General features: G+C 53.6%; 1 protein-coding gene across 2 annotated transcripts in view; it reads right to left on the bottom strand.

Annotated features, from left to right (window-relative positions):
* Positions 1-358: 358 nt before the first annotated feature.
* SYN1 (synapsin I) overlaps positions 359-9,907 on the bottom strand; it is a 52,389-nt gene continuing 42,840 nt past the window's right edge. Inside the window, exons 6-13 of one of the 2 annotated variants that reach the window (XM_004713185.3) lie at positions 5,669-5,731; positions 4,809-4,951; positions 4,650-4,724; positions 4,451-4,553; positions 2,792-2,932; positions 2,432-2,519; positions 1,748-2,339; positions 359-683 (exon numbers count right to left, since the gene is read on the bottom strand). In XM_004713185.3, coding sequence (XP_004713242.1) covers positions 548-683; positions 1,748-2,339; positions 2,432-2,519; positions 2,792-2,932; positions 4,451-4,553; positions 4,650-4,724; positions 4,809-4,951; positions 5,669-5,731 — 1,341 coding nt within the window. In that variant the 3' untranslated portion in view covers positions 359-547. The remainder of the gene's footprint in view (positions 684-1,747; positions 2,340-2,431; positions 2,520-2,791; positions 2,933-4,450; positions 4,554-4,649; positions 4,725-4,808; positions 4,952-5,668; positions 5,732-9,907) is intronic. The other variant, XM_004713184.2, reaches the window with a different exon arrangement.

Here is a 9,907-nt window from a genome sequence, read left to right as displayed (position 1 = left end):
GGGATCTGAGAGGACCTAGAAATGGGAGGGGTTCCCAGTGTGTTGAAGGAGGGGGAAGGGAAATCCTTGTGAGTGGGGGTGATGGCATTTGAAGTGGATCTCAAGAGGGGAGATTCATGGAAAGGGGTTCCAAACGTGGGGGCTTCCTAAGGGTTTGGAAATTCAGGGTGTGCTTGAGAGACCTGGAACCAGGGAAGGGGATTCAGTGGTGGTCGGACCAGAAGGAGGTTGCCTGGTATCGGGGGGAGCTTCCAGGAAGGACAATTGCACTCTGGAGGGATCAGGAGCGGAGATCTTCAGGAACTTGGAGGTTCTAAAACTGAGAAGTAGACCTTGAGGTGACTGGGAGTGGGGATTTAAAAGGACTTGGGGATTCCAAACTTGAGAATTGGACTTAGGGCCAGGGCTAAAGGATCTCAAGGAATGGGAAGGGGAATCTTGGAGAACCAGGAGAGGTTCTCAAGGGATCTGGAGGTTCCAAAAGTGAGAAATGGATTCAGGGCCCAGAGGGGTTGCCCAGGGATTTAGGGGTTCTCAGGGTGGGGTGTCAGTCGGAGAAGAGGCTGGCGAAAGACTTCCTCAGGCTGCGGATGGTCTCGGCTTTCACCTCGTCTTGGCTAAGGCTGGGCCTGGGCGGGGCTGGCTCTGGAAGGTTGAAGGCATTGGTCAGAGACTGGGATTTGCTAGAGAGAGACAAGGTGGAAGTGTGGGAGGAAGGGGGAAGAAGGAAAGGAAGGGGAGAGAAACACAATGTTACCCCAGGCCCGGCCCCAGCCCTGTCCCTCTGATCCTTGGGCTGTGCCTGTGACCTTCCCACCCACCCCTGTCTGTGGGCCTGGACCCCAAAGGAGGCTCAAGTCTGGGAGGACTCAACGACAAGGAGGAGCCTTGGGTCAAGAAGGTGTGATCTGAGACCAGCTAGGACCAAGGTGAAGGAGTAAGAATCCTAGGCTGGATCTTCCCTTTGAAGTCTAGGCTCGCTTGGGAGTTAACGTATGAAGGAGGTGGATAGGGAGAATTCCAGCCTATGGGTGAGGACTCTAGGGTAACCTGGGAGGAGCCTTGGACCAAGGAGATAAGGGTTGTGGTCAGGCTGGTTGGGGGTAAATCTCAGGGGGGAGCAGTTGGCTAGGGCAGGGAGGACTTCTGAACTACGGGGGAGGAGCCTGGAATGGGCCCAAAGAAGTAGAGAGGATGATGTGATGACTTGGAAAGAGACACGTGGAACAGGAAGATTTGGGGATGGACCAGATACACTGGCAGTAAAGGACGGGGGTCAACTGGGAAGAGCTGAAGTGACATAGGAAAGCCTAGATCAGAAGTTTGGGTGATTGGTTGGGAGGCCTCTAAGCACACATGGGACGAGGCCAACGGAGTCTGATGGGGAAGATTCTGAGATGAGCAGGGAGATACTGATGGTCGGGCTCAGCCTGAGCTGGGCTAGAAGATGAGAATTCCCCAGGACCTTTTGCAAAGGATCTGCAGTGAAAGTGGGAGTTCTTCTGGGAGCTTGGGCCCAGATCCCTGGTCTTGAGGGAAGAGGATCTAGGATTGGGGGTGCGTGGGGGTGGCTGATGGGCTGGCAAAGCTGTCATTTGGGGGAGATTTGGGTCAGGCTGCAGAGGGAGTGCTTAGAACCTCTGGGTGGGATGTCCATCTTGAGGTCATGGGAGCTGGGGTTACCCTATTGGGACAGGAGCCCATTTTGTGAGCAGCAGGGTGAGGGCTGCTTTGGGGGTCCTCTTACTTGAGCTGGGGGTGTGGGAGTCCCCCCGCAGCAGCAGTGGCAGGTGGTGGCACGTCCTGGCTGGGTTTCTGGGCCAGCTGTGGCTTGGTAGGACGTCCAGCAGGGCCTGGACCACTGGGCCGTGGCTGCTGCGTAGTGGGTGGCCCAGGGCGAGGCATTGGGCCAGCCTGGCTGGCCTGGCGTGTGGGACCAGCAGGGCCTGGGGGCTTCTGGGGTGGACCCTGGCGCTGCTGTCCACCCTGTGGGCCCCCGGAGGCCTTTGGTGGAGCTGGACCAGAGATGGATGCCTGACGGGTAGCCTGTGGGGGTCCCGCTTGGCGCTGGGGTGATGGGGAGGCAGGTGGACGGGCTGCTGGAGGTGCCCCAGGTCCTCCGGCCACTGGCCGGGACTGGCGGCCTTGACCCTGGGTCACTGGTGGGCCCTGGGACACAGGCTGCTGGGATGCTGATGTGGGACTTGGCAGGCGCTGGGGCAGGGGGCTGCCAGCTGGGGGTCCAAGGCCAGAAAGATGCTGTTGGCCCTGTGGTGGCGGGCGCTGTTGCAATGGGGGTCCCTGGCGCTGAGGGCCTGGGCCAGGCTGTGGAGGCCCACCTGAGGGACAGAAAGCACACACGTGAGAGCAGCGAAGGGACGGTGGAGCTGCTGGGACAGTGAGAGGAGGGGAAAGCGCAGCCCTCACTTACCCTGAGGTGGGGGGCGTTGCTGAGCTGGGGGCCCTGGGGGCTGCTGGGAGGTCTGCCGGCCCAAGGGCAGGGCCCCTGGGGACGGAGTCTGCGGGCAGAGGAGTGGAGCAGGAGAGAGGTTAAAAATAGTTGCCAGCCAGTGGCGAATCAGCCAATCCGGTTGACATGGCCCCATTTGTGACAGGAAGCCAGAGGAGCAGCTCGTTCTCAACGTTTTAAGTTGGTATCTGCCGCCACAAGTGCAGGACGGCAGAGCTCAGCTGGAGTGAGCCTAGTGCTTAGCAGCTCCCTGGCACTGTGGGACTCCCTGCCTGACCCCGGAAGGCCAGCCTGGCCCTTGTCCCACACCAGGGGCCTGACCTGGCTGTGGGAGCCCCGGCCTGGGGAGGCATCCCGCTGCCTGGGCAGGGCCTGGGTCATCTTGTTGACCACGAGCTCCACGATGAGCTGCTTGTCTTCATCCTGGTGGTCTCCGATGAGCGGCATGGAGGAGCCCACCACCTGGGGGAGGAAGGAGGGGGCAGTGAGGAGGAGAGCAAGCCGCAGGAGTGTATGTGAAGGGGGCTGTGACGGGCGCTTTCAGTTGGCAACAGGCATGGCAGCTGTCGAGGAAATGAGCTTCCTTCCGTTCACAGGCCTGGGGTTTATACTGTGAGGAAGACTGTCTTTTTTGTTGTTTAGGCCATGAGCCAAGAATGAATTATATGTTTTGTATGGGTTGAAAAGCATTTTAAAAGTGTCATGGCCAGTGAAAAGGATATGCCATTCGAATGTCAGTGCCCATAAAGTTTTATTGGAACACAATGACCCGTGTTTCCCTATTGTTTGTGACTACTGCTGCAAGGCTAAGTCGTTACAATCATGACCCTGCAGAGCCTCAAACGGGTCCTATCGGGCCCTTTATGGAAAAAGTTTGCCAAGGTCAGCTTTACAACTGTGCTGAGTGTTTTGTCCTTTACACAAGAAGTCCTGGTGGTGCAGTGATTAAGGAAGTTCAGCAGTTCGTTCGAACCCATCCGCAATTCCGTGAGAGGAGGAGGTGGCAGCCTCCTGCTATAGAGTGCCTCAGCGGAGGGAGACCCGATGAGGCGGTTCTCCGCTGCCCAACAGAATCGACTCAATGGCCCCGCATTTCGTTTTGTCCACTATAGAGGAGTTGACAGCGTATGGAACACCGTGCTCTTCACAAAGAACTGTGTGATACACGATGTGTTGAAAACTGATTTATGGGGGTACCACTGTTAACAAGATACCTTGTATGAAGTGCACTTCCTGATTTTCAAGGTATTTTAGAGTTCACAAATGACTTCCCTTTACCAAGGGCGCCCCTGTTTATGAAGATCTTTAAAATTGCGAAAGCATTTTGCTTCAATAAAAAGACTTCCCTATTTAAAGAGGTCCCTATCTATGGGTGTATCCATATACATATATATTACAAAATGCTTTGTTATGCGCCAAGCATATCCTGCTTTGTTTCCAAGGCTACGTCTTCACAGGAGCAGACAGCCCATCTTTCTTCCCGAACTCGCTTTCCCCCTTTTGTAGCTCACAGGATGCTTTGCTGTTTGCCAAAGACCGCCCGGTTCCCAGCGCACATTTACACTTCACCGAGGGCTTTGCCATTCACCAAGATGCTCCGTACACAGAGTCCTTTATAGTTTCACAAACGGTTTTTTTTTCCCCACCAAGGACACCGGAGGCCCCAGAGCAGCTCTGAGCTGCCCAGTTGTGCCACTTGCCGGGGTGGCTCAGTTCACAAGGCACTACTCCACCGCCTACTAAGAACTTCGCCGTTCGCCCAGGACCTTCTGAGGAATTGTGATGGCGTATTTGCTTATGGGCACTTGGTTACATGCTGGGTGATTTGAACCTACCAGCCAGGGATCAGGAGAAAGATGAGGCGGTGAAGATAAGCCCAGGGAGCAGGCCTACCCTGCCTTACAGGGTCGGACTCGATCACCTCACAGGGGAGCGCATGGCTGTCTCCATGCTCCCGTCCAGTCCCCTCTGCGCGCTCACCTCGATGATGTGGTCCCTTCCATCCTTGCCGTGCAGCGCTTCCACTGCGCAGATGTCGAGGCCCCCAAAGATCTCTGAGCACGTGTCCACCCAGAGCTTGTACCTGCCGAGACAGGGGGGAAGTAAACCTGTTGGTGCCTTACCTGCGAGCTGCGCCCCGCCCTCACTTACTCTGCCGGCCCGAGTCGGGGTTGCTCACCGCTCAGACATGGCGATCTGCTCGAGCATTGCGGAGCCCGTGTTGGTCTTCCAGTTCCCGGACACTGACGTCCTCCTGGCAGAAGGAAGCGAGAGGGGTTCAGCGTCTGGGGAGGACAGGGCTGGCGGCCTCTTCCCAGACTTTGACTGCTCCACTCACATGTAGGCCTTGTAGTTCTGCCCGATCTTCTGGACGCGCACATCATATTTGGCATCGATAAAAGGCTCGGCGGTGGCATACGTCTTGGTCAGTGCCACAACACTTGCGATGTCTTGGAAGTCATGCTGGTTGTCTACCTTGACCTGTGGGAGTGGAATCAGGAGTCAGGTCCTGGTGAGGAGGGGCAGTTGCAGGGGATCCTCAGGGAGCAGGGCCACATACACATATGAAACACAGATGAAGTGTCCACACAGAAATACATATACACTAACAGGCACACACACCAAGGCATTCATACGTGCACATCAGTCCCCGTGTGCACAAAGTTGAATATACAATTCTGAATATAAAATCACATGCATTGTTTGGTTTGTGAATTGTATTTCAGTAGAGCTGGTAAACAAATGGGCATACATAGAGTGTGCATAATGGGCACTCGGGCACAACGTCAATTGTACGCACACTCTACAAACATACGAGAGTACCAACACCCATAAACATAAGTCTTTCGTCTGTATACACAGAGACAAAATAATATGGAAGGCATACAAGGACCCCAAGAGCCTTGAACATAAAAGATGGCTCTGTGCGTCTGACACAGAGGCATGCATATCCACACAGACACAACAGTGGATGCACTTCACCAAACATACAATATTGGCTGAATGCATACTAGAGAAACAGGCTCACGAAAAATCAGCTGAATGAAAAAGGCAAGAGTGAAAGTAGGTCAAGGAATACAAGCAAAGCAAGCAGGATTATAGATGTGGGTTGAATGCACACATACACGTTTACATCCAGACGATGCCAGACGGCATGTACTGGGTACGAACACATACAATGCCCAGGGACGCACTCACCTTGCCCATCCCAGAGTGTGCATGTCCCATCTTCACAACCACAGGGTAAGTTGTGCTGCTGAGCTGGGTGGGATGGAAAGAGAAGTGGCAAGGTCAGGGCCGAAGGGCTGAGTGCCCGGGCTGGGAGCGCGGTGGGCGCTGATGAGAACCCCTCTGGTGGGAGCCCCGGTATGGGCCACTTCCCAGAAACAGACACAGCAGCCCTGCGCCGAAAATCAAACCTAGAACCCTGTCTGCCTGTCTCCCTCTCCATGACCCCAAAGCCCCAGACTTCCTGCCAAGCCTCTCCCAGGCAGTGGCAAGGGAGAAGGGGAGGGGGGACCTTTCCCCGAAACAGGAACATCTTTTGTTAAAGTGTGTGGCTGATACAGAGGTAAGTGTGTGTGTAGGGGTGGTGGTGATGAGGATGTAGCAATTGGACCCCATACCAGGCCTTGTGTGCCAGCCTTGTCCATATGCACCCACACGCACGCGTGTACATGCATAACCCAGAGAGCCACACAATACTCAGAAATTCTGAGACACTCAAGCCCAGGGATGCCACTGAGCATTGTGATACAAAAGACAGCAGTAAGCCCCAGCTAGCACAAGCTCTAAAGCCCACCTAGCTCTCCAGGGCCACACAGAGCCCTGTGGGTACAACGCAGTCACCCATCCAGTCATATGTTCACAGCGGGGAAGAGAGATCATTCTGGTCCAGCCTCATTGCTCAGCAGTGCCTACTCAACATTCCTAGACACACAACCAATACTTGGGAGCAAAGGCAGCATACAGCTTTCCTCTTTTCACCCAACACAGAGGGACACATAAGACACACCAAGGATTACCCAAGCAACACAGAGACAGCCATGAGAATGTGGGAGCACATTCCACTCTCACAGGTACTTAACAGAGCTGGACACAGATTGAGCACTTGCAGGCCTGCGCCACATTGCTAGGCACATGCTCAACAAACAGAAGGACCTCAACAAACAGACACATGGACACACACACTTCTAGGTACCCATCTAACTACGGAGTCTCCTCACACAGGAAACACACCACACTCCTGGGCACCTAAAAATCTCTACCCGCACACAGAAAACACAACACAGGCATACACACAACCAGAAACACCCAGAGCCCTCTAGGGTACTCCCTGGCAACCCCTCCTAGGCAACACCTCTGGGACATGCACACACACAACATTCCTAACACACACACACACACACACACACACACACATCCTGGCCTGGGAGACACCTTGAGTCCCTGGAGCCCCTGGAGCCCGCCCCGAGTGGGATGGAGGGGACTGGGTTGGATGAGTCCAACCTCACTTGAGCACAGATGCACGCCCAGGGCGTTTTGCCTTCCCACTGTGGAGGCAGAGGCCTGGTGGAGTGGAGAGAGTGCATTCCCGGAGGAGATGCTGGGGCGGTTCCCAGCGGTTCCCAGTTCCCGACAGGCACAGGAAGCCCACAGGCTCAGAGACAGACTGACCTTCAAGCCTCGCCCTCCTTCTGCACCCCCACCTTCCTCATTTCCCAAATGACTGACGTCATGATGTGGGGGTGGGGGGGGGCTGCTGAGAGGCACAGTGTTGGGATGGGGGATTCTGCCGGGCCCTCTAGGTAGCATGCCAGGGAAACACTGCAGAGGCATGCATATGACGCAGAGGCAGGCAGAGCAGGCACACAGGGGCCAGCTAGGCATTCACAATTACTTACACAACCTGGACCAATGAACAGAGGCAGATACACGGCTCCCAGACTCCACACCGAACACATCGAGATGTACAAACTCACCACACACCCAGCTCTCCGAAACGCACACCGCCACAGAGATGGATGCACCACTTAGAGGCACACCCACACCTTTAGAGGCAGAAACATATCCGGGAGCTCTATATGTACACATGTGGGTGCAGATGAAGCTACAGGCTCTGAGGGCCCCTGGAGAGCCCAAAGATTACACCTTGGCTCCTCTTCTTCCTTATGTCACTTAACTCCTCTTGTGGCCTCTGTTTCCTGATCTGTACAATGGGCACAATCAGGCTCCAGCACGGGTGTGTGTGTGGGGGGGTGTTGGTCAGGGGCCAGCTCCTGGCTGAGCCCCATGGGCTGCAGACGGTCAAGCCCCTCAGATGGTTACACCCTGGCCATCCCTTCCACGCAACTCTGCCCATGCCACACAGCCTGTGCAAGAAGCCAAACGTCCGCTGCCTTTGTGGAGAGCCCTGCACTGACTCAGGCTTCAGGATAACAGCGCTGGCGTCAGATGCGGGGTCAGTGAGAGGCTGCGGCAGGACTTTCCCTTTCCTGGCTTCTCCTTCAGCCTGCCCAGCACTCTTACTCAATCCCTTTATCATTTACTCTCACCCCGTCACCACCACACGCACGCACTCACCCACTTCACAGTAACTATCTGCAATCTTTTGGGTTTACTTATCTCCTTTCCTGTCCCTCCTAGCAAGTCATTTCTTCACTCTCATTCCGGAGCAGGTCACGCAGCCCCTTTGGGTCTCAGTTCCCTCATCTGCACAATGACAATCCGCAGTCCCTGACACAGGGGATGTTGTGAGGAACAAATCAGTTATTTCAGGGAAAACGCAGACAGTATCTGGCTCCCAGTACATCTCAGGCCTCATCCATGTTGCTCTAACATCCCTGCGTTCATCGTTTCTTTTCTAGTAAAAGATCATTTTATTTGGGGCTCTTACAACTCTTGTCACAATCCATACATCAATTGCATCCGGCAAGTTTGCACATATGTTGCCTTCATTCTTTTCTAGACATTTACTTTCTATTGAGCCCTTGGTATCAGCTCCTCTTTTTACCCTGTCACCCCCGCCAAACTATCATGTCCCCAGTGCTGCTTCTCAATTCAGACTTGACTGGAGCATGTACACAGGTATAGATAAGAGATGGGGGCTCATGACATACAGAATCCAGGAACAGGTGTGGGAATAGCGATACCAGAAGGGTAGGGGGGCAGGGGGGAGAGGAAGGGAGAAAGGGGGAACCGATCACAATGATGGACACATAATCATACAACCCTATCCAAGGGGAAGAACAACAGAAAACATGGGGGAAGGGAGACAGCAGTTGGTGTAAGATATGAAAATAATAATAATTTATAATCGCTTAACAAGGAGATAATCGTGCGATGGAATGAGAGACTGTGCATACAAAGATGTTGTAACAGTTCTTGCTATGCACACACACACAGTAAGCTCTCCATATGTGGCGGTGGTGGCAGCTATTATTATTAGTATTATTGGTCTAACCTTCCTGAGTTAATCAAGCTTAATTAGCAAAGTAAAACAAAATAAAACAACAACAACAAAATCCTCACTGCTGTCAAGTCAATACCAACTGATAGTGACCATATAGGACAGGGTAGAACTAACCTTGTGGGTTTCTGAGACTAAATCTTTATAGGAGCAGAAAGCCTGTTTTTCCTTAATTAGCAAAGGGATCATGGAAATTGAGTGAGAAATTTTACACACAGACATTAGTGAACAGTATACAGTACGTACCATGACCATCACCGGCCACCCTCTCTGAATTAATCAATGATGTTAATCAGCCCTCAGAACTTACAATTGTCCCTTCCCCAGGACCCAGAGAAGAATCATCATCAGGAAGCTGGTGGGCAGGGATTGCTTCACCCCACTCCCCACCTGGGGGGGAATGGGCAGGGCAGGATGGGGTGGGGATCGGTTTTCTACTGACTCACTGGCCACTTTCGCCATCAATCAACACCCTCCCCCCCACCTCCCTACTCCATTTGCACATTCCCTCCTGGCCAGGCCTATGCCTTGCCCTGGTTAAGATCCTGGTGATAGCCAAAGTTCAAATCCCAGCCAAGTTTTGTGGCCCTGGGGAAATTCTTCAATCCCTCTATAAAACCCTTCAAGTTCATTCTGAATCATGGCGATCCCGTGAGTGTCAGAAGAGAACTGTGCTTCTGAAGAGTCTTCCATGGCTGAGGGCGGGGAAGGAGCAGCACCTCTGGATGAAGGCAAACCTCCAACCTCTTGATCAGCAGCTGAGCATGTGTTAATTGTTTGAACCACCTAACCAACCCAAATCAAACCAACCCAACCTAAACCAAACCAACCCAACCCAAACCTAACCAACCCATCCCAACCCAAATCTAACCAAACCAACCCAACTTAAACCAAACCAACCCAACCCAAACCTAACCAAACCAACCCATCCCAACCCAAACCTAACCAAACCAAACCAACCCAACCCA

This window comes from Echinops telfairi, unplaced genomic scaffold (assembly GCF_000313985.2).
Source record: "Echinops telfairi isolate 266 unplaced genomic scaffold, ASM31398v2 ScPeMD7_19;HRSCAF=73, whole genome shotgun sequence".
NCBI classification, from domain to species: Eukaryota; Metazoa; Chordata; class Mammalia; order Afrosoricida; family Tenrecidae; genus Echinops; species Echinops telfairi.
This window is presented reverse-complemented; position numbering and strand designations above follow the sequence as displayed.